We start from the raw sequence: 24,187 nt of genomic DNA, 5'->3' as shown, positions 1-24,187 counted from the left end.
ATGTCATTTGAATATTTATTCCGTTTTTATTCCCTAAACCAATCAAATCAAACACCGTAATACAATTTCTAAAGTCTATTCATTCGGTGAAATAATTTATATTTTATTCCTTATATCTTTCATTTCTTATGGAATAACATTTTTTTTAGTACTATCGACTCTATTACATTCTTATTTCTTCAAAATCCATTCCATGAACCAAATTCCATTCCTATACTATTCCTCCTGCACCAGCTTCGGAACTAATCCCGGTTTAAATCTTTCATTGTTTTACCTGTAAAAAAATTTGGTTGTTTTGCTGGTTGCTTCATTTGAACTGACCACTGGGGGTTTGAAAGGATTAGTTGGAATACAGTGGGTGAAAGCTCTTTTTGCAGGAACCTTACAAGGATATACATAATACACACCAAGCTGGATGGAAGTAGTGTTATATAGAAGTTGAGAAATGATTAAATTAGCTTCCTAGAATCAGTATTTTACCATTGGATTTACACTTTTTGACATGAATAAATGCTTTTAGGTATACTGTCATTATACCAAAATTTAGATTACTCCATGGACAGTGTCACTACACAAGCTCAAAAAGTTGTTGCAGAGTTATTTCTTTGTGGAAACAGGATGTGTATGAATTACTCGAGACCGAAATAAAATTGCCCAAACCTTCCTATTAATCTGTCAGCGAATGGCGCTCCATTGGTGTAGGGCTGACGTTTCCAATTCGGGTTATTTGCAGAGCATCCAGCGCCTTCTGCATTTCCATGCTCATCGTAGTATCCATGCTTCCAGTTGGCTGTTTCTTGTGGGCTTTCTGCAAATGAAGATTAAGTGAACTGCTGCTTAAGCCAGCAATGTTTACACATATGGAGCATACCTTCATTGTTGGTTTCCGTTGTTGCCATTCGAGGGAGAGCACACCATGTAACTTCTTATCGAGGTCCATAAGAACCCTCGCAAAACCATCGTTAGGTAGGGCTCTCCGGTGCACCAGCTTCAGTGTATTCCATGCTTGCAATAAAGTGAAGTTCCTGCACCACCAATCTTTAGTAAAGATTCTTGCATAGAATTGATAGAGGTTTTAGCTATGATGGTCGTTTGATATAATGACAGTTCATGAAAGCGTTTCAAACAGATTCATTCAATCATCTTACCCCATCATCACTGAGGCATGAAAACATGCAAAGTTTAAGGTGATTCAGTCAGGGGTATGTTTCATTTTACTCAAAAACCAATATATCTGGCAAACTATTTAACTGCAAACCTTTTGTGCACCAAGCTTTATGTAGATCAACTATTTATTATGATTTAGGAAACTAAAATATGGGAAATGTGAGCATTACTGGTAGATAACTTGGAAATGTTCTTCTAATTTGCTATCTGCACCGAATGTAGCCTTTTAATACGTATATAGAGAACAGAACTAGTTTGATTGCATTAAACATTCAGGACTTACTTTCTGAGCATTAGGTATGCAAGAACTAGTGTTGCACTCCTGCTTTTCCCTTCAAAGCAATGAACCAGAATCTTGCCTTTAATTTTTTCAACATGATCAATGAAATCATGTGCTTCCTCAAAGATACCAGTAATGTTTGAGTCCTCATTATCACAAATCTGTTTGCAGAATACCAAATAATCGCCACAAAAATGCTATTAAAAGAATGAAGCGTTTGGTGAGTTTGCACCCAAAGGAATGAATCCTTATGCTTGCATAGAAAGATTTGAGAACTTACAGAAAAGTTTTGGTACAAAAATAAGGCAGGAAACTGAGAGTCTGACTGCCCAATTTCATTGGCACATAGGCATAAAATGTGTGTAATTCCAAAATGTTGCAAAGTGTATACAGATCTTGCAGCTAGTGCCCCACCGATGAACATGGTGTCTGTAACTTTTGACGGTTTTTCAGTATTTGCAGCATCAGATATCAATGATATCCTTTCAAGAATGTGTTCAAGCCTGACCTGTAAGATGTGAAGAGTTTAAAGTAAAAATGAGTTTTTGACAGAATCAATAGTTTGAATGTTAAGAGACAAATATTATTTTCCAAAAACCAAGCATAAAACTCCCAAAAACTGCTATAGACAAGAATGCAACCTTCAACTCATACGCATCAACCACGTAATTATTATCACTGCCTCCAAAGAATCCTGAATAAAAACCATTTTCATGGCACAACTTCACTACATCATTTTTCAGCATCTCATTCCATTGTTCTAGATCTTTGTTTAATTCTGCATCTCCCTGAGAAAGGATATTGGGTTTTGAAAAGTTAAATACCAATGGCCAAAATCAATTCCAAACAGTTAGCATCAGACCAATAAGAAAACAGGACAAATTTTGGGGTAGTACATGAACTCCTTCAATGAAAAATGATTATATGCACTTAAATGAAAATCTTTAAAACATGAAAATATCACAGACCTTAGCAAATTTGTTCACGTCACGGAGTTTTGATGCCAAACGTACACTTTGCAGGGAGTCTCCACTGCCCTTACTAATTTTTCCCAGCCAACTATCCCGAGAAAGCGGAGAAACAGTATCCAAGGTCTCTTTACATACTGAAGACAATGACCTAAATGCTGCTCTCTGTAAGTCTGAATCATTTGAATCCAAGTTGTTGTCATAGACCATCCTTTCCCTGCTTGGAGAAGGAGGAAAATTACCAGAGATTCCACTAGCACATGATGGTGACTCAGGATGCATCGATTCTTCTTTGTCAGCATCGCCAGAGGAAGACCTATCAATAATGTTAAGAAGCAGACGCAAAAGGATTTCTAATTTCTGATGAAGGGTGAGAAGAAATATGTGAAATCCCTGTAAATCACGCAGAGATGCACGGAATCCACATCGAAATTTTTGAGTAATAGATTCCACTTTAGCCAAATCTGAATCATTTATCATTTCTGAATCATCTGATGAGGATCCTAATTTTCCTCCACTTATCTCGTTTAACAGATTAGAAGCATACACAGAACTGTTGATAAGGAGCTCAACCAACTTAGGATAATTTTCTTGGTCATTTACACGTTTTCCAACAGGTGGTCTGCGTGGAACCCCTGAGTCTATGGCTACAATATGAAAAGCAGGAGATATTGGCTCATTTAAGGTTAGGCTTTTAACACTAAAACTGCTGGATTTTGAAGATTCTGTGGCATCTGAGAGATCAGAGAACTGTATAACTAATCCTGGATTAGGAGAGGAAAACCGAGAATCAATAGAAGTAGCTCTTCTCCCTTTCTGCAATGCTTGAATAACTTTTGGTCTACAACTCTTTATTGCAGGATTGAAATCCCCCTCCACTCCATCCATATTTGCAGTAGCCAGCTTATCAGATAACAGCAAATTTGCTGAGTTTCCACGCCATCTGAGATGTTGACATGGAAGGCGATCTTCATTCCTTATGACAAGGTCCAAAACCATGACCCTGCCAAGGGCTGCTGCTGTTTTTTCTGCAGCTTCCTGTGAATCAAATGCATTTGAGCTCTCCAACAGAGGGGATCCATGTATGTAACTGCAAAAGGTAGTTAGTAAAATTCAGAGGAATAACTAATTTACTTTACTATAGCATCACATTAACATGCTTCATCATATATGTAATTGACAAAACGAGAGAGCTTTAGTGCAGACAAACAAATGGTTGAAAGCTACTTAATGAACAAAGCCCCAATAGAAGTAAATATTGCCTGAATTAGAGGTTATACTTAACAGAATTTTGCTTTCTCATAATTTTTCCTATGCCATAGATAAAGCCTCTCAATGGGTCCCTTACCATGTAGTGGCAAAGAGAGAGAGAGAGAAGGGGGAAAAAAAATCCTCCAGCTAGACCCAAGTATAATGTCCTTTAAGAACAAGGGTTAAAGCACTGAGACATGTAAACAGCACCTTCTCTTTTTCCAGTTTAATTTTGTTAAATAGTGCCTAAGTATCTCCAATGATAAATGCTAAGATTCATTATAGCTACATAAAGACTCTTTCAGAATAAAATCAAATTTCTACGCACTTCATCAGTAAAACACAGCGACTTAGGTCAAGTGCTTGTAAAAGTTCTGAGCATGTCATTTCACTGATTTCATCCCCTTCTAAAATTGCAGCATCTTTTACTTTGTCTGCAGCTTCTTTTATCTGCAGCCACTCAGGACTCGAATTGTGAATAACTCTGGCCTGCTAGATTTGGAAAAAGTCAAACCTCTGATTTTAATAATATAGGAAGGTAATTGATGAAGCAAGAGGTACAACTTGTGGAGTTCGAACACCTAGCCACTTTGCAAATTCATAGCCAAGACGTTCTGATTGGGTGGCCATCCTTTTTGATGGTATCTTTATAACAGCTGCAGCTTCCTTGGGGGAAGATCCATCATTTCGAGGCTGATTGAATAGTGCAAAAAAAACTACACCTCCAGAGTTGACAGTGACCTACGCTCACATGGAATGATGAAACAATAATTAAAGTCATATAGATGCAGGTGGAGACATTATTTTCCTCCTCCCCACATTTGTACTATCAAGTTCTACCCATGGAAAAGGGGGAAAAGGATACAGTACAAACTACAAAGTTCTCAATTTATTTCCTCTTTGTCCTCTTATTGAACTCAAGCAGAAGCACAGATGCACACAGAGACCCCATTAGAGTGCTCTTTGTTACTTTGGCAGGAAAAGAACAAGAGCAACTTAAAAATGCAAGGTGACAAGACTACTAAAAAATGGGGGGAAAAAACTAGATTAAAAAGAAGTTATGTCTACTTGTTTACACTTCATGTGAAGAAGTAAAATCTTACAGCCAACAAATGGGAAGGTCAAGGCTTAACTACCTCCAATGCTTTATTCATTTCATCCTCAGACTGCTCAGTACTACTAGTTTGCTCTATGTGGTGGAGAGAAGAAAGCATGTTCCATGAAAAGGAACTTGACTCAATGTCCAACATGGCAGCTTTACCTAGTCTTTCCCACAAACTCACTTCTGAAGCTTGCTCAGAATCATTTACGTTTCTTGATTCTTCTGCACTAGAACAAAGATACAATTAAAATTCCAAGACAGATTTTAATCAATAGGAGGATGCAAGTCCAGATTTTCATTTTTCCTGAAGAAACAGAAAATTTGAATAAGGAAGAAGTGGATCAAGCGGCTAAGTTTTGAATATACATTGCTCACAAATCAACCAAAATACAACTTGAATGAACGTAAATGCTCAAGTGCTGCATTAAGCATCAACAGGACTTTAGTATTCTCAGGTCAGCTATGTGAGGAACAAAGATTGGGACTACGCTTATGTACCAGCTCCATCCATTGGGTAAACTGATATGCCTGCCCCACTGTAACATCTCCCAACATACATAGCGCCTGCATTACCCATAACAAACCACCATGTTAGTCCAATCACATAATCACCTTTTTCAGAATGCCCAATTCTCTTTTTTCTTTTTTTTTTCCCTGGAAATTAGGTACAAGCATTGAGAAAACCCGACCCGAGAAGTGATGGTGAGGGGAAACAATGCCTTTGGATCGTCGGATCCCAGATCAAACTCCTTCTCTTCCTCTTCTTTCTGCATATACATAAAGCCAATTTGAGTTTTATAAATACACACACACACACAATCATCATTTGCAGCACAAACAAAGTGAAAACAGAGAAACAAAGGGATCATATATGCATATATATAAAATGAGTGTATGTATAGGTATAATTAAGGGAGGTTGAGGCAACGATTTGGAATGAGTAGAGAGAGAGAGAGAGAGAGAGAGTACCTGGAGGGAGTAAAGGCCCGGTTTTCCTTTAAGCCGACTGGCCATTTTGGTAGAGGAAAATTTGAATAATAGTTCAAAAATTGCAGATAGCTTCATCTCCACAACCACAAATGAAGTTTTCAACCAAAAGACCTGATTTTCGCGCTAGTTTTTCTGGGCTGTTGAGACTTGTCATTTGTGTGAGATAGAGAGAGAAAAATTGAGCATCGAGCGGTTTCCATGGACTGAGTGAACTCGTACAAAAGGGAACTCAGTAATACAACTCGGTCCTGCGCGCTTCTTTTGGTTAACAATTAACGGCAACTTTGTTCCAGGTAAGCAATATATAAAAACTAGTCCTCTCATCACCAACTGTGTCGTTGTAGTATAGTGGTGAGTATTCCCGCCTGTCACGCGGGTGACCTGGGTTCGATCCCCAGCAACGGCGAGCTTTTTTAACTTGCAATGTTGATTCTCCCTTCGCGTTTGTCCTCATTCGCCACTATAGTTTTGTGAAAGAACTATTCTACTTTTGCCTTTTCAGTGGTACTTTTTCTATGTAATGATATTTGTTGTATTTAATTATATTAAATCTTCAATTATAATAGTGATGTTAAATGAAAGTCTCCAAACATTTTTTTTTTTCATTCAAGTCATTTTAGAATTAATATGAAATTATAATAAATATTCATAGAAGTTTTGCTGATAAACAATGTATGCCAGACTTGCCAGGCTAGCTATAGATTTATAGAGTTGTCTAATTAATACAAGAAGAGTTATACACTCGATCAAAGTGAGTTTTGGAATTCATAATTAAGGTGATGGGTATGGTTTTTTTATTTTTTGATGGAGTTATAAGGATTTTAAGAACAATTATAGATTTTGAAAAAGATGAGAGATTTAAAACATAGAGGGTGGAATGGATTTTATAACACTTGGTTAATATTAAACTAGTTATATATCTGATGGTTTTATTAGGACCGGGTCCACCATAAACCGGGTATAGGAACATAGGACGGGGGTATGAAAGTATTAACTTTATTACCCGGGGCGCTAGGCCCTAAACAATACGTACAAAGCCCGAGGTACAGGCTCAGAATAATGGCCCAAATTACAAAGAATAAGGCCCACGTGGTGGGCTATAGCTAACTATGCTACTGGTAGGAATCGAACCCAGGTGACTGGATTGAGAGTATGGATCAAGACCACTAGACCATAGTGTTGGTCGTGTCTGTGTTGCCCTTAGCTAGAGATCCAGGGCCCCTATTTATAGCAAGCCCCCTTCCTCCTCTGGCGTCCATGTGTCCCATGCAATCCATCCCCACTTCCCCATTTATCGCTACGCAAGTGGGCACGTTCTCCATACTTCCAAAACTCCCGCGCATACCACCCCGGTCCACCATGCTCGGTGCACCCGCCCAGCACCCCCTCGGGAAGGGGGGGGGGTGCCAATGACAATCTGGGGGGCGCACTGCCCCCGCTGGCCGCGCCGCGGCCTGAGGTGGCCGGCGGGACCCGGCGCCGGCCGGCCAACGGCCGGCCATGGCCGATGGTCGGGCTGCCCGGCCGAGATTATAGGAACAAATATATGCTGTCACGTCTTAGTACACATGTGATGGCGTGGGCTGATGGTTAGACTCGCGCTTACTGTGTGGGAGGTCCTGTGTTCGAAACCCACTGGCAGCAGCGCACTTCTTGTTACATTTTACCCATGGCCATAGGCCTTCAGTGGCCACGATGGTGGGGCGCCGCCGGGATGACCGGAGGCGCACCGCCCCCGCCGGAAGTCCGGCGGGCCACATCGCCGGCCGGCCGCCGGCGGTTTCTTCCCCGAAACCCTTTCTCTCTCCTCCTTTTGTGCCTTTTTGGGCCACCATGTCCCCTTAGCCCAATAAGACTTGGGCCAACCTCTTTCTTCACCACCCCATAATTTCCAATAAAATGGACCCCCATGTCCCATATCCCCATCACAAGTCCCCCAGTTCTTTTAGGTATCTTGATGCCTAAAGGAATTAGAATTCGATATCACCACCTCCTTTCTTTCCCTTTCTCAATCTCTCGTCGCCACCTTCCATTATCACCATTGTTGTGCGTCACGCCAATACTCCGTACCTCTGCCACACACCATAAGCTGCCCTGGCCTTCGCTTCATCACCTAGTGTCGAGAGGCCAAGGTGACTCCTCTATTGTCACTTCTTGGATGCTTCTTGCACTGTACATCTCTTTTGTTGCATTTATTTAGTATGCTTTGTCAATTTCTCCATGATGCACCTGCATGCTTCTTTTAAATATTCAATGGATGTCTTTGTTCCTTCTCCATGCTACACCTGCATGCAACCTTTTTTTTTTTTTTTTTTTTAAGGATGAAGGTAACTGAAGATTGCAGGACGGGGTAGTGTGGGTTGCGATAACCCACACGTCCCCTCCGCCAACGCCATGCGGCTTGCCGGGGGCAAGTCCGCGCATGTGGGTTGCGATAACCCACACGCCCCATCCGCCAACGCCATGCGGCTTGCCGGGGGCAAGTCCGCGCATGTGGGTTGCGATAACCCACACGCCCCATTCGCCAAAAACCATGCGACTTGCCGAGGGCAAGTCCGCGCATGTGGGTTGCGATAACCCACATGCCCCATCCGCCAAAACCATGCGGCTTGCCGGGGGCAAGTCCGCGCATGTGGGTTGCGATAACCCACACGCCCCATCCGCCAAAAACCATGCGGCTTACCGGGGGCAAGTCCGCGCATGTGGGTTGCGATAACCCACATGCCCCATCCGCCATGGCCGTAGAGCCAGCATGCATAGCACGTAAGAGCACATAGGAGCACATAGTTGAGGTGGCCGTGGGCCAAGCATGCAGAGCACATAGGAGCACATGGTTGAGGTGGCCGTGGGCCAAGCATGCAGAGCACATAGTTGAGGTGCCCGCGGGCCAAGCATGCAGACACATATGAGCATATAGTTGAGGTGGCCGCGAGCCAAGCATGCAGAGCACATATGAGCATATAGTTGAGGTGGCCGTGGGCCAAGCATGCAGAGCACATAGGAGCACATAGTTCGGGAAAATAAACACAATCTTTACCTAACTAAGTGTTCAAGTGTACTCACCAGAGTAGCGTCTCGATATGCTAAGTGTGTTACCTTATAGGGTAGCTCCTCTTGCGAATCAACCATTTGGGCGTACCTCGGAACCTTGCTAGGATGGTAGAGACTACAAACACGGGCTAATCGTAGCGAACCCCACAGACGGTGCCAATGATGGTTTTATTAGGACCGGGTCCACCATAAACCGGGTATAGGAACATAGGACGGGAGTATGAAAGTATTAACTTTATTACCCGGGGCGCTAGGCCCTAAACAATACGTACAAAGCCCGAGGTACAGGCCCAGAATGATGACCCAAATTACAAAGAATAAGGCCCACGTGGTGGGCTATAGCTAACTATGCTACTGGTGGGAATCGAACCCAGGTGACTGGATTGAGAGTATGGATCAAGACCACTAGACCGTAGTGTTGGTCGTGTCTGTGTTGCCCTTAGCTAGAGATCCAGGGCCCCTATTTATAGCAAGCCCCCATCCTCCTCTGGCGTCCATGTGTCCCATGCAATCCATCCCCACTTCCCCATTTATCGCTACGCAAGTGGGCACGTTCTCCATACTTCCAAAACTCCCGCGCATACCACCCCGATCCACCATGCTCGGCGCACCCGCCCAGCACCCCCTCGGGAAAGGGGGGGGGGTGCCGATGATAATCTGGGGGGCGCACTGCCCCCGCTGGCCGCGCCGCGGCCTGAGGTGGCCGGCGGGACCCGGCGCCGGCCAGTCGCCGGCCGGCCAACGGCCGGCCATGGCCGATGGTCGGGCTGCCCGGCCGAGATTATAGGAACAAATATATGCTGTCACGTCTTGGTACACATGTGATGGCGTGGGCTGATGGTTAGATTCGCCCTTGCTGTGCGGGAGGTCCTGTGTTCGAAACCCACTGGCAGCAGCGCACTTCTTGTTACATTTTACCGACCGGAGGCGCACCGCCGCCGACTCCCGGCCACATCGCGGCCGGCGGTTTCTTCCCCGAAACCCTTTCTCTCTCCTCCTTTTTGGGCCACCATGTCCCCTTAGCCCAATAAGACTTGGGCCAACCTCTTTCTTCACCACCCCATAATTTCCAATAAAATGGACCCCCATGTCCCATATCCCCATCAATATCAATAAATATAATTACTTAAAATTTCCAATATAAAGGTATTTCACGATGACGTAAGACAAATGCCATAAGAGTGTATTTCTTAAAAGAAGACTGTGAATTTTTTGTTTTCTTTTCAAAAATATTGATGTACCACGAAATTCAATGATCAATTCACTTCTCAGTGTTGTAATCAATTTCTTCAGTTACTCCATTCCAAAAACATGTGCATCACTCACATTTTCTTCTCTAGTAAATGAAATGTGTTCTTTCCAAATTAAAAAAAAAAAAAAAAAAAAAAAAAAAAAAAAAAAAACCATACTCACAATTCTCTTGAAAACATTTACTAATCTGTCATTCAAAAATTTACACAAATAGAAAAGATATACATAATCACACCTTCCATCTTTGACATCCATAAAATTTCCTTCATAAATCTTGAGTTGTGTAAATTGAGACTTTCAACTTACAACGACATTTTCATACACTTGATAAAGACATTTCATATCAAGAATCAAGAAAATATCTACAGATATTGACGAGGGAGAGTATATAGATGGATGTTGTGAAAAGACAAAAAAAAAAAAAAAAAAAAAAAAAAAGATTAAAAGAAAAAAAGTCTTGAATTGAATGTAAATGTTCTTTGTAGGGTTTGATTGGTTTTAAAGGTTAACAAAAAAAAAAAAAAACAAAAACAAAAAACAAAAAAAAAAATCATTTTCAACAAAGTTAATTTTAATGGGAAAAAGTATAAATATGCCATTGAATTATTTAGGGGATATCAATTAAGCCACCGAACTCGAATGAATTCCAAATTCATCCATGAACTCGAAAAAAAAAAAAAAACCAATTAACATTTTTAACAGGTTAACAACATGTTTGCGCTGATTGGGAAGTCACTTCATCAGGTTAATGTTTGCTTATCCTTTCTACATCTACATGGCAAACATTTGACAATGCATGTACTCCTGCATCCTACAGCCAATTGTAGAAAGAACATTAGTTAAATAGCACATATAACACATAATAAAACTGCGGACCTCCTTAGAGCCCCTCTGTGAGGCGGGCTAGCGCCACGGAGGCTTGTTGAAGGGCGGTCACCCCACCCTCCCCATAGAAGAGAATGAGATTCGGAGGAGGAGCGGTGGGAGCGGGGGCTGGCACACCATTGTGGTGGTTGGTGATGCGATCTCTAAGGTCACCCGCCGACCTCAAAGAAAGGGTTTGTTGCTGACTGGTGGTCCCGTTGAGGCCCCTAGTCGGGGAGGCACGGGTGTTGCGGGAGCCATTCGGGTTATGAGAGTTGGACCTTGACCCTGCTATAGCTAGTGGAATATGGAGCACGGTCGAACTTGTATGTCAACTCTCAACAAGAGCACCAATGATGGATTTAATTAACCCGGGGTAGCCCGAATTATTAAACCCGATAAATAGGGAATAAATAATAAAATGGGAAAATACAAGAAATATAGGTCGCAGAGACAACTTTTGTATTGATAATCGTTTGTAGGAGAATTACAAGGAAAATGTATTATTCAGACAAGATGTAGGTGGTCCTAAACAAGACAAGAATGAGCTATTTTATACAAGCTAGCTCCCCAACCGCACCATGAGAATAGGGTGGGCGGTTGGATAACGGTTTGACTGAGTCCGCGTGCACACGCCCGGGACTTGGGACACCTCCACCGAAGGCGCCCTCCGCTACAAGCCCCCGGGTCGTGGCCGTCCCTAGCTGAGGCCGACCCCAATCGAGGTCGACACTAGTCGGGGTCGACTTTAGCCGGGGTTGACCTTGGCCAGACCCCTGCCGGGGTCGCCCTTGGCCCCTCATGTCGCGCCAAGTCCTCTTCGGGTTGGTCTGCCCCGAGCCCGTTTCTAATATGCCCATCAGTTCTTTTTTTTTTTCTTTTTTTTTTCTTTGGGTTCATGGATAAATTTGGAGCTTATTCGAGTTTGGTGGCTTAATTACTATCACCAAATAGTTTAGGGGTCGTTTACTTCATTTTTCTGTTTTTCCATTTTCAGTTTTCCATTTCTCCATTTCTCTAGTTTTCCTTTTCCATTTCTCCAGTTTTCCATTTCTCCATTCTTCCAATTTTTCATTTCTCAGATTTTCTATTTTGTTAAATACAATCATTCTATATAGAATTTGTACATTTCTACAACAAAGATAATATTAATAATAATGGTACTAATAATAATAATAATAATAATAATAATATAGCATGAATCAAACGCCCCCCCCCCCCCCCCCTCTGGGGCGTTCATTTCTGTACAGAAGTTAGTAGGCATATTATGCGCTCAAATGTAAATGTGCTCTTTTAATTAGCCTAGTATATTATTATGATTGTCTTCCATGCTCATTGAAAATATGAACCACATTCATCGCAATTATGCCATTATGATATATACATATGCTTAAAATAAAATAAAATATTAGTCAAATTTCATGAGTTCATTCAAAGTGGCATTCCCTCCAGAGGAGCCATAGTAATAATAATAACAATAATTTAATAATAATAACAAATTTGTGTGCATAAAGAGGAGGAAAAATGAAAATAGAAAAAAAAAGGATAATAATAATAATATTAATAATAATATTAATAATAATAATAATAATAATAATAATAAATTTGTGTGCATAAAGAGGAGGAAAAATGAAAATAGAAAAAAAAAAGATAATAAAAATAATTATATAATAATAATAATAATAATAATAATAATAATAATAATAATAATAAGTTAAACGGAAACAAAGGAAAAAGAAGGAAGAGAAAGGAACAAGAAGGAAGAGAAAGGAACAAGAAGGAAGAGAAAGGAACAAACACAACCACTCAGTAATGCATGTTGCAGGAATCGAACACTCGCCCTCCTAGTCATAAGCACTGTTCACGCGCATCTTCTCCCATTTCTCCATTTGGAGAAGTCCAAATTGGATCTCTCCAAAATTATACATAGACTTGGAAAATGGAGAAGAGTTGGACAATTGGAAGGATGATTTTAGTAAACAAGTTTTCCATTTTCTATTTTTCCACTTCTCAATTTCTCCATTTTTTTGAAAAATTCTCCATTTCTCCAAGTTAGTAAACAACCCCTTAATGTTCTATTTATACTTTTTTCCAATTTTAATTAAATTCAATGTTAGTCTTGTGGAATGACTTCCTAAAAGAAACCTAAACAGATTATAATGTTAAGTGAAGAAATGTTAGTAGTAATGTATTATGTTAGATATTATTTTAGTCTAAGGTGTTAATTGAACACTAGTAAGTAATGGATGAGCTTATTTGACCATTTTGTATAAATTTTATTATAATAGTTCACATTTTATAGTTCTCTCTCTCTCTCTCTATATATATATATATATATATATATATATATATATATATATATATATATATATATATATATATATATATATATTGAAAGGTTCCCATGCGGATGTGCGGTGGATTAATGTGCGTGAGATTTGTACTCAATGTGCGTGAGTGTTGTGCTTAATGTGCCTGAGATTTGTACTTAATGTGCGTGAATGTGTAAAATGCAGCAGAAAATATTGATGTCAGCTTCTTCCCCATCCCCAGTAGCCATTGCCCTCTCCCTGATGATGATGATGCGGAGGCGGCTATGGTGGTTAAGAATTATGGGAATAATACAACAAAAATCCACACTTAGCTACTGTGCAAATTTTACTTTGCGTGCGTCATCTATATAAACATTCAACTGCACTGAAGGTAGTTGATAATCCAGAATCCATGGCCAAATTGAAGGAAGAAGTAACAAGAAGCTTGGGCGTTAATGTGTGTGAGCTTATGTTCTGTTTCCTTCTGAACTCGTAATTCTGAAATACTCACGCACATTAAGCACAAATCACACGCACATTAAACACAATACTCAAGCACATTAAGTACAAAACTCACGCATATTAACATGACGCACATTAAGTACAAATCTCAGGCACATTGAGTACAAATCTCACGCACATTAAGTATAAACCTCACGCACATTAATCCACCGCAGATCCACACGGGAAGTCACAAATGCACCTGATCCCTTCCATATATATATATATATATATATATATATATATATATATATATATATATATATATATATATAACATTCAGTATTCATTCATTCATTATTATTATTATTATTATTATTATTATTATTATTATTATTATTATTTTATATAAGAGTATTTATGTCTTTAAAACATATTCAATTTCTATTCATTTAACCAACCAAACACTGGGATACAATTACTAAAGTATATTCCTTCATCCAACCAAACAATAAAATACAGTTCTTATTCTATTCCTTACCTATACCATTTCCTATATAATTGCATTCATATTCCATCCAAATTCATTTCGTGAACCAAACATGCTGTTAGAGTAACTTTTTATTTTTTTTCCTTTCATTTGCTCAGCATTCACCTTTGTATAGTGTATATATATATAATCTGTTAACATAGGTGCATAAACTTATATCTATAAGTATATAATTGATTAACTATAAAAAAAAAATATTATGTTAAGTAATTAAACATTGTTCGAAGTTCATAATATATAAATTGTAGGTAATTAAACTTAAAACTAACAGGGCGTTTGGTTGAAGGGAATTTAAATTCTCTTCCCACTTAATTTCCATCTAATTTCAAAGGTCACAAAATTCCGGTTGAAAGGAATTGGAATTGCAATTCCCCCATATTCATGGAATTAAAATTCAATGTCCCCTCTTGAGATTTTAATTCTTGAGATTTTAGGAAGAAAAAAAGATACTGATGAGTCAAAATTACTCCTTCATTTTTTAACTTAAAATTAATGCCTAACAACAACAATGAACATTTTTGACTTTATACTACTTATTCCCTTTCAATTCCCCCTGTATACCAAACATTGGAATTGAAATTCCCAGTAATTCTATTCTTGTAAACCAAACACTGGAATTTAAATTCCTACTTTATTCCCAGTAATTCATCTCCCACGGAATTGCAATTTTTTTCCAACGTAATTCCCCCTCTCTAACCAAACGTCCTGTAAATTTCATAAATTTAGTGGTTGACATGTAATTATGGTTATGATATAGTTTTAAGATTATTTAGTTGAAAAATAATGGTTAAGATATAGCTTTAAGATTATTTAGTTGAAAAATAACAATTTTTTTGTATTATTATTATTCTTGGGTGAATTTTTTTTTGTATTATTATGGACATGAGGTATTGATTTTATGCCAATGACCTTGTGGTTTAGTGGCATGAAGTGACTTTCCCAAATGAGAATTGGGGTTTGAGCCCCCAGTAAATATGGTATTGACTCTTTGTGCAAGAACTTGCAATTGCTATACCATGGACCAGGGTCTTATGTGCTATATACATAATATGAAGGTTATTTTGGGCAAATTATTATGTGGACCTAGTGCACCTTGCAAGGTGGATTTGGGTTCAAGATACATAATTTACATACTGAATGTTTACAATTTTGTAAAAAAATAAATAATGAACATTTAGTGTGTAAATTGTGAACATTAAATATGTAAATTGTGAACAATCAGTATGTAAATTAACATTCAATATATAAATTGTGTTTTTAGATCTACGTTGACTTTGCAGGATGGACCCTTATCTATGGTATAACTATTGTAACTTGAGGAGTGAATAAAAAATTTAGATGAATCAATAGTAATAAAGATGTGTTTGGGCACCAAGCAAAAAGGGGGTCAAAGTCAAAATGCAAATAGAATGGGATTGTTTGGGCACCAAGCAAAAATGAAAGCAAATCCACATATAAAGTGTAAACTAATAATATAATAAAATGGGTCACCGCCAATAGAAGTAGCAGGTTTCCTTAAACGGTCAAATAGGATCTTGTATGCGTCTCAGCCCTATAAATTCCCTTCCCCAAATCATTTCTTCTTCCCCTCTCCGAATAAATCCACGCACTCTCACAGAAGAGAAGGTGTAAAACAGAGATCCCTAAGACCTAATCTAACGAGAGAGGCACAGAATCCGTTCTCGTCGCCGGAGACCGGAGACCAGATCTAACACCACAGAGACTTGCTCGTTGCTTGTCGTCGCCGTTTCCAAGCCTCGCCTCCTCTCCCGTCGACGAAGGTACTCCTCCACTCCTCCTCCTCCTCCGATTTCTCGCTTGAATTAGAAATTTTCTGCCATAACTTGATTTTTTTTATTTTAGATTTCTTGATTTTTGATTGCTTGAGCCTTGAGTGTCGAATAGGACTGGAAATTTTTGATTGCTTAGTTTCTGATTTCTGCCTTGATTCCTTTGAAGCGAATTTGGCAATGGAATTTTTGATTTGATTTGATTTTTTTTTTTGAATGAAAGAATTTTTTATTTTTGAACATTGAAATTCCAGTGTTTGACACGACCACACGGCCGTGTCGGGTCAAGCATTGGAAATTCATCGCAGTTATTCAAATTTGCCGTGTATGTTCTCTTTCCATAAGCTATCAAGTGCGGGCAGTGTATTCAAACTGCAGTCTGGATCAAAATTTATATCGTGGCGTTCTCTATGGTTAATAGGTTTTGCTGGGGATAATATGCTGACAGTTATTTAGTCGTGTTGTTGTTAGGTCTTCATCTAGGGAAAGTTATTTAGTCGTGCTGACAGCTCTAGTTTCATTTTTTAAAAAAACTCGTTAATTGAAATTGAAATTGGTTGCCGATTTGAATTTCTTTTGAATATTCCTACATTTCCCTGTCTGTTTTACAGGGCTAAGGTTTTGGATTCGAGAATCAGACTCGCTTTGGAGAGTGATATAGGGTGTTCAGAGTTTTTGGATCAGAATATGAACTTTTCAGTCCAAAGTAACCGGTCAGATAATAGCCGTAGGGGTAGAAACTATCCTGGTCAAACTGCTAGACAGGAGTGGGTTCCCCGTGGTTCCTCCTCCACCACCGCCCCTACTGCCACTGTGACAACCACTGTGGAGAGCCCTGCTGTAGCTGTTGATAATTTGAGCTCAGTTGGGAATGGCAGAGAATTGGATGATAGATCAGTTCCACAAGTCTATCGGAGTAGGAACTATACAGGTCCTCGAAGGAATGTGGTTCGATATGCAAATCAAAGGAGAGATAGGGGAACGGGAAGGGATAAGGATAGTGGCGAAAGGAACAAGGCAGAGAAGGTGAAGGAGCCAGATCATAACAATGAAAGTAAACAGTTAAATGACCCTAACTTGCCTCAGCTTGTACAAGAAATTCAGGAGAAGCTCTTGAAAGGAACAGTTGAGTGCATGATTTGTTATGATATGGTTCGCAGGTCTGCATCAATTTGGTCTTGTTCTAGCTGTTACTCAATCTTTCACTTGAATTGTATCAAGAAATGGGCCAGGGCTCCTACATCGGTTGACTTATCAGCTGAGAAGAATCAAGGGTTTAATTGGCGGTGCCCTGGTTGTCAATATGTGCAACTCACCTCTTCTAAGGATATCCGCTATATTTGCTTTTGTCGGAAAAGGCAGGACCCGCCCTCTGATTTGTATTTAACACCACATTCTTGTGGGGAGCCTTGTGGGAAGCCACTGGAGAAGGAAGTTCCTGGTTCTGGCATGAGCAAAGAAGATCTTTGCCCTCATCATTGTGTCCTGCAGTGCCATCCTGGACCATGTCCTCCTTGTAAAGCATTTGCTCCCCCACGAAGCTGTCCGTGTGGAAAGAAGGTGATTACCACAAGATGCTCTGATAGGAAGTCTGTTCTTACCTGTGGACAACGTTGTGACAAGCTTCTTGCTTGTGGTCGCCACCAGTGTGAACGAATTTGCCATGTTGGTCCTTGTGACCATTGTCAAGTTCTTGTTAATGCTTCTTGTTTCTGCAAAAAGAAGACTGAGGTTGTTCTTTGCGGTGACATGGCTGTGAAGGGGGAAATCAAAGTAGAAAATGGTGTCTTTTCTTGCAGTTCACGTTGTGAGAAAAAACTTAGCTGTGGAAACCATGTTTGTCATGAAATATGCCACCCAGGCCCATGTGGGGATTGTGCCTTATCGCCCATCAAGGTCAAGACATGCTGGTGTGGAAAAACTAGCTTAACAGAAGCTCGAAACAGTTGTTTGGATCCAATTCCAACATGTTCAGAAGTTTGTACTAAAACACTTCGTTGTGGGGTACACAGGTGTGAAAAGGTGTGCCATTCTGGTGATTGTGCACCATGTCATGTGCCTGTAACTCAACGATGTCGATGTGGATCAACTTCTCGTACTGTGGAGTGTTACAGAACATTTGCAGAGGATGATATATTTACTTGTGATAGGCCTTGTGGGCGGAAGAAGAGTTGTGGAAGACACCGATGCAGTGAACGCTGCTGCCCTCTTTCAAATCCTAACCATTCCCTCACTGGTGATTGGGATCCACATTTCTGCTCAATGCCTTGTGGGAAGAAACTAAGATGTGGACAGCATTCTTGCGAGTCACTTTGTCACAGTGGTCATTGTCCTCCTTGTCTTGAAACAATTTTCAATGATTTGACTTGTGCTTGTGGCAGGACTTCGATACCTCCTCCATTGCCATGTGGGACACCTTCTCCTTCATGCCAGTACCCATGCTCAATTCCTCAGCCATGTGGTCATTCATCCACTCACAGTTGCCACTTTGGGGACTGTCCGCCATGTGCGGTTCCCATAGCGAAGGAATGCATTGGTGGACATGTGGTTCTTAGGAATATACCTTGTGGATCGAAGGACATCAGATGCAACAAACTCTGTGGCAAGACCAGGCAGTGTGGCTTGCATGCATGTGCTAGAACATGTCATCCTGCACCTTGTGATTCTTCTGCAGGGGCCAATGCTGGTTCAAGAGCTTCTTGTGGTCAGACATGTGGTGCTCCTCGGAGAGATTGTAGACACACATGTACTGCTCTGTGTCACCCATCCACCCCATGTCCCGACACTAGATGTGAGTTCCCTGTCTCTATTTCTTGTTCTTGTGGTCGGATAACTGCTAGTGTTCCATGTGATGCGGGCGGCAGTAATGGTGGACATAGTGCTGACAGTATTTTTGAAGCATCAATATTACAAAAGTTGACATCGCCACTTCAACCTGTTGAGGCAAATGGCAAGAAAGTTCCACTTGGTCAGAGGAAGCTAAGTTGTGATGATGAATGTGCAAAGATGGAGAAGAAGAAGGTTCTAGCTGATGCTTTTGGTATCAATTCCTCAAATTCAGATGCACTTCATTTTGGCGAGAATACTGCTGTTTCAGAGGTGCTTTCAGACCTTCTCAGGCGTGATTCTAAATGGGTGTTTTCTGTGGAAGAAAGATGCAAGTTTTTGGTCCTTGGCAGGGGCAGAGGTGGAGTTAATGCCCTAAAAGTTCATGTCTTTTGCCCAATGCTGAAGGAAAAGCGGGATGCTGTTACACTGATAGCTGAAAGGTGGAAGCTCACAGTCAGTGCTGCTGGGTGGGAGCCGAAGCGGTTTGTTGTTGTACATGCTACGCCAAAGTCCAAAGCACCTGCTCGTATACTTGGTGCTAAGGGTTGCACAGCCAGTAGTATGTTACAGCCTGCAATTTTCGACCCTTTGGTAGACATGGATCCTAGGCTTGTTGTTGCACTTTTTGACTTGCCAAGAGATGCAGATATAAGTGCATTGGTGCTGAGGTTTGGTGGGGAATGTGAGCTTGTCTGGCTGAATGATAAAAATGCATTGGCCGTGTTCAGCGATCCTGCCAGAGCCTCAGCTGCTATGAGGAGATTAGATCAAGGTTCTGCTTATTATGGTGCTGTTGGAGTTCCTCAGATTGGTGCTGCCCCAGCAACATCTAATGCTTGGGGAGGGTCTAGTGTGAACAAGGATGCTGGTGGAGGTCCAATGCTGAAGGATAACGCATGGAAGCAGGCCGTAGTCCAGGAGCTAAACCAGAGGGAAACTACATGGGGCTCCGAAGAGTGGACCAATAGTTCTTCTTCCAACATGGAACCCCCCGGAGTTTGGAAGGGGAAAGAAGCCCCTGCGCTTGCTGCTTCAAGCAACAGGTGGAGCGTTCTAGACACCGAAACCGCTCCAAGTTCATCTGCTACAACATCTAGCACGGTGAAGGGCTCTTTGAAGAAGTCTGCACCTAATCAAGTGTCTGATAGTGAAACCGAAGCACAGAGTTCAGATTTGCAGGGGCAACCACAGCATGAAGGCAATGCTGCTGATGTGGTAGATAATTGGGAGGAGGCTTGTGATTGAGAAGAATTTTATCTTTTGGCCATCACGATGAAGACAACTGCACCTCTCATCTATTTCTGCATTATGCTTCCTCCTTTACAGATCATCCATCCTTAATATTCTAATTGCTGTTTTTGATACTAAGTTTTTGTCAAGGTCTCCTTGTTCCTTTGAGGAGGAGGATACTTGTAAATTCAGCCATATATAGGCTTCCAATAATATTTTACAGCCCATGGAAGTCGGTTTTCATTTTGAAGGTTGCACTAGAGGTCGTGTGAATTTTGTTTGAAAAATTCTTGTGCTTGAATAAATGGATCCAGTCCAGTGTAAAAAGAAGAGAAGGAAAATTGGGCTAATGAATTAACTTGACCACTGGTATCTACCACTGCAGTTCTGGGTTGGTCAAGTCTGCATCCCCTTTCTCAATAATATACTAATATTGTTGGTTTTTCTTCATTATGGAGGCTTTGGTTTTGCCTCTCATCATTATGATATATTGCTGTTGTGATACTGATTATATAGCAGTAGTATTCCTTTTGCTATAAGCTGGTGAATCTAATGATTTTTGATAGCGCAAGGGGTAGGAAACGGCTGAAGAAGATGCTATTGTAAAGATTGGAATATACACCATAGCCCCTTACCAAAAAAAAAGGGGGCTTGAGACTAAGGTTTGATTTTTGGTAGTAGTATTGTGGGGATTATATTCAAAGTGGACAGATTCTTTGCTGTGTTGAGTTGGGGTGTGGTGGGCTATTGCCTATTGCGATTGGGGATTCGACTTTTTGGGAGAAGGAAAAAGGGGGCTTGAGGCTGAGATATTCTCAATAATAATAACAAATTCATCCATTCTTGTTTTGATAAGATTCAAATAAGAGTTAAAGTAGTTTTTTTTTTTTTTTTTTTTTTTTTTTTTTTTTTTTTTTTAAGTATTCCTTATCAGTTTTTGTTTTATTTTATATGTTCTTTACTAGTAGTAAGTATAATTTAACATTTGGTTGTGTGCATAGCTTGTGCACATATTGTCATATTGATATCCATATCTCAGGTTTAACACGTTATCTAGTCATAAATTGATCATGAGAATTCTTTGATAGTGATTTGTGATACACAAAGATTTTAAGAGCATAGTGTTTTCTAATTTTGATTACATTTCATTTTTGAAATTCTTGTAAACTTATTGCAGGAGCAAATTTGTATCGTTTCTTAATTAATAAAAAGAACTTGAAAAAGTTTCAAATTATTTCTTAATCAAAATTTCAAAAATACATATTCGGCCTAAATTAAAAATTAAAAAAATTCATGCGTCAAAATTAATTAATTAAATTAAAACCTAAAGACTAGTTCATTGCTTCTTTGCATTTTTACTACCATTGCTTTCTAGTATCACTCTTTAGTATTCTTCAGTCATCGTAATATGTCAAGATGAATTCGTAAATGTAGAAGACCTTTTACATCCTTAAGTTTGAAAAATTATAGAATGTTTAATTGTTTTAACCTAAGATTTTTTTTTTTTTTTTTTTTTTTTTTTTTTTTTTTTGCATTAAAAAACTTTAAGATTTTTTTTTTGGGAGTTTAAACATTGTGTTTTTGTTTTAAGTTGGACTTTGCTATAATTGGTATTTAACTATTTATGCGTGATTTGGTATACTACTTTTATTACCAGAAAAATCGCGATTCAGGACGGAAGAATGTTGTAGTTGCTTGGTTGAATGGTTGGTAATAAGTTTCTTGTTATTATGGGAGGTCTAGAAATTGAATTTTATCAATAGTATAATTTTGCCAAAAAAATACATAATATATATTATGTATAATGGTTATTCAATGTTAACTTTGTTTTGATAAATTTATAGAAAAAAGATTATGAATCTACTGTACTACAGGGTGAATAGAAACATATATAATGTACATGTAGTTTATTGTTTATGTACACGAAGATATTTTACGATTATTTAGATCAAATATTATAAACATTGTACAAGATGAATGATGTATCAAAAGTTTAGTGTTTATCTACACTAAAGACTTAGGTTTATAAATACATAAAATAAATATTATAAACATAGTAAATGATGAATATTATTAAATATGATACACCGATGGTTGTTGTTAATGATTTAATATAAAATAGTCATAGATACATTGATACAATTTGTTCAAAAGCATACAAAAGACAGAAAAAGAATGAGATAGCTGATCCCCGGGGAAACTTCTGAGATGCTAAATGAATGCTGATCAAGAAAGTTAGATAACTTTCACTATCAAGTGGTAAGAGATGTGGGGTAAAGTGTGGTGTTATAATAATTGAAATTGGAACCTTCCTACAATGACTCATCATGAGTAAATTATTTTTAAATGGTGTAATGATTAATATCTAAATGAATAAATTTAGAGCATAAATATACTTTTTCAACCTATTAAAGCACAAAAAATCAACAACGTTTCCACTAAAATTCGATTTTATAATCTCTCATATAGAGAGATCACTACGTGTCATTTGAACACAAGATAATATAATCAATAGCAATCAAAAAAATATATATAAATGAATAAATTTTGATTAGTTAAAAATCAAATTAAGTTCTTATCGAATAGTTTTTATATGATCAAAAGATTTTAATTTGCATGAGAGTCACTCTAAATTGACTTTTGAAAACAAAAAGTGTGAATAGCATTTGAAGTAAAGACAAGTTCTTCAACTTGTTTGAAGGTTGATCCATTATGAGACTTGCACATTAAACTAATATGACAAAAGCTTTTCAAATATGGAGTTAATATTTGGGTACTCCACTATTAAGTATTTCTTAATTTAGTCATGACTTTAAAAATGACTCAATTTAGTCTTTTGACTTTAAAAATCATCTCAATTTAGTCATTCGTTACAAAATTTCTCAAAAGGCTATTAAATTGAACGGTAGAATGGTCATTCACCGTGTTTCAACCCCTTTCTCAGGCATTGTCTCTTGACTCTATCCTAATTCAAAGACAACGAACATTAATGTTTTAGATATCGAGCAAACAATATGGCATCATGTTGCAGTAGCTGCATATATTCTTTTCCTCACCTCACACCTAAATCTACACAATCCCCTCATACCACACCTAAAATGTGTTAATTACTTGCTATTTTGATGATGTTGGTGGATAAAGAGAGGTTGTGGACGATGTTTGAAAACCTTGCAGAGGATCGAAGTAAAGTTGCTGGAACCGCACTTTAGGTGTTTGTTGAATCAGAGAGGCATATATAGCTACAATGTTGTTGATTTGATATGGGCAAGATGAGCCAGGAGAGACAGGATATTGCCATTTGGAAAGTTTTTTTTTTTTTTTTTTTCATGAAGAAATATATGTGTTCTATTGTCTCATTATATCAAAACCACTTAATTTTTACAATATATATATATATATATATATATATATATATATAGGGTTTCATTCAAATACAAACCCCCTTAAAATACAAACTCCCCTTAAAATAAAAACTTGTGATTGTGCACACATTATACATACTTACATGCACACAGGGCGCACTGCCAACAATTTATGAGATTAGCTCGTGCACACATTAACATACTTACATGCACACATTAACATACTTACATGCACACAGCGCGTATGAGGAAAAATCACAATCAACCATCAAAGATCGTGCACACATTAACATACTTGCATACACACAACGCGTAGGAGGAAAAATCACAACCATCGCTAAAAGCACGTGCACACATTAACATACTTATATGCACACTGGGCAGACTACCAACAATATCTACGATTTGCTCGTGCACACATTAACATACTTACATGCACATAGTTTGTATTTTAAGGGAGGTTTGTATTTGAAAATAATCCTCTATATATATATATATATATATATATATATATATATATATATATATATATATATATATATATATATATATATTTACGAAGACTTGCATTGGGACTACCATACACAACCGAAAGTAACCAGGGTTCAGTGCCACATTCAAGGAAGGCTCAATATATATATATATATATATATATATATATATATATATATATATATATATATACTAGTTTAGCTTAGCTATACTGTTCAGGTTTTCCACGGTGGATGCAGGGGTGGAGTCGCGGGGTA

The 24,187-nt window shown here is 38.9% G+C and overlaps 2 protein-coding genes and 1 non-coding gene across 8 annotated transcripts; 2 read left to right on the top strand and 1 right to left on the bottom strand.

The window, feature by feature from the left end:
- Positions 1-429: 429 nt before the first annotated feature.
- On the bottom strand, positions 430-6,018 carry LOC109165449 (dual specificity protein phosphatase PHS1-like). Of its 4 annotated transcripts, XM_019314210.1 has the most exons (12): positions 5,738-6,018; positions 5,458-5,535; positions 5,263-5,332; positions 4,803-4,987; positions 4,231-4,407; positions 3,995-4,158; positions 2,416-3,505; positions 2,089-2,235; positions 1,728-1,955; positions 1,451-1,608; positions 872-1,025; positions 430-808 (listed from the first exon to the last, which is right to left on the bottom strand). In XM_019314210.1, exons 1-12 carry the CDS (start codon positions 5,831-5,833, stop codon positions 668-670), a joined length of 2,688 nt encoding a protein of 895 aa, XP_019169755.1. In that variant the 5' UTR covers positions 5,834-6,018; the 3' UTR covers positions 430-667. The 4 variants fall into 4 exon arrangements, with proteins under 4 accessions (XP_019169755.1, XP_019169753.1, XP_019169754.1 ...); XM_019314208.1 differs by having other exon boundaries at positions 430-1,025; XM_019314209.1 differs by having other exon boundaries at positions 430-1,025; positions 3,995-4,155.
- A 74-nt stretch (positions 6,019-6,092) lies between these two features.
- TRNAD-GUC lies at positions 6,093-6,164 on the top strand. Its single transcript has one exon. It is a non-coding gene; the product is annotated as a tRNA-Asp (tRNA).
- A 9,564-nt stretch (positions 6,165-15,728) lies between these two features.
- LOC109165448 (NF-X1-type zinc finger protein NFXL1-like) lies at positions 15,729-20,526 on the top strand. Of its 3 annotated transcripts, XR_002051552.1 has the most exons (3): positions 15,729-16,008; positions 16,629-20,342; positions 20,410-20,526. XR_002051552.1 is itself a non-coding variant. In XM_019314206.1 (2 exons), exon 2 carries the CDS (start codon positions 16,705-16,707, stop codon positions 20,089-20,091), a length of 3,387 nt encoding a protein of 1,128 aa, XP_019169751.1. In that variant the 5' UTR covers positions 15,729-16,008; positions 16,629-16,704; the 3' UTR covers positions 20,092-20,381. The 3 variants fall into 3 exon arrangements, 2 of the variants coding, with proteins under 2 accessions (XP_019169751.1, XP_019169752.1); XM_019314206.1 differs by lacking the exon at positions 20,410-20,526 and having other exon boundaries at positions 16,629-20,381; XM_019314207.1 differs by lacking the exons at positions 15,729-16,008; positions 20,410-20,526 and adding an exon at positions 16,323-16,342 and having other exon boundaries at positions 16,629-20,381.
- Positions 20,527-24,187: the final 3,661 nt, after the last annotated feature.

Source organism: Ipomoea nil, unplaced genomic scaffold (assembly GCF_001879475.1).
Source record: "Ipomoea nil cultivar Tokyo-kokei standard unplaced genomic scaffold, Asagao_1.1 scaffold3069, whole genome shotgun sequence".
Lineage (NCBI taxonomy): Eukaryota > Viridiplantae > Streptophyta > Magnoliopsida > Solanales > Convolvulaceae > Ipomoea > Ipomoea nil.
This window is presented reverse-complemented; position numbering and strand designations above follow the sequence as displayed.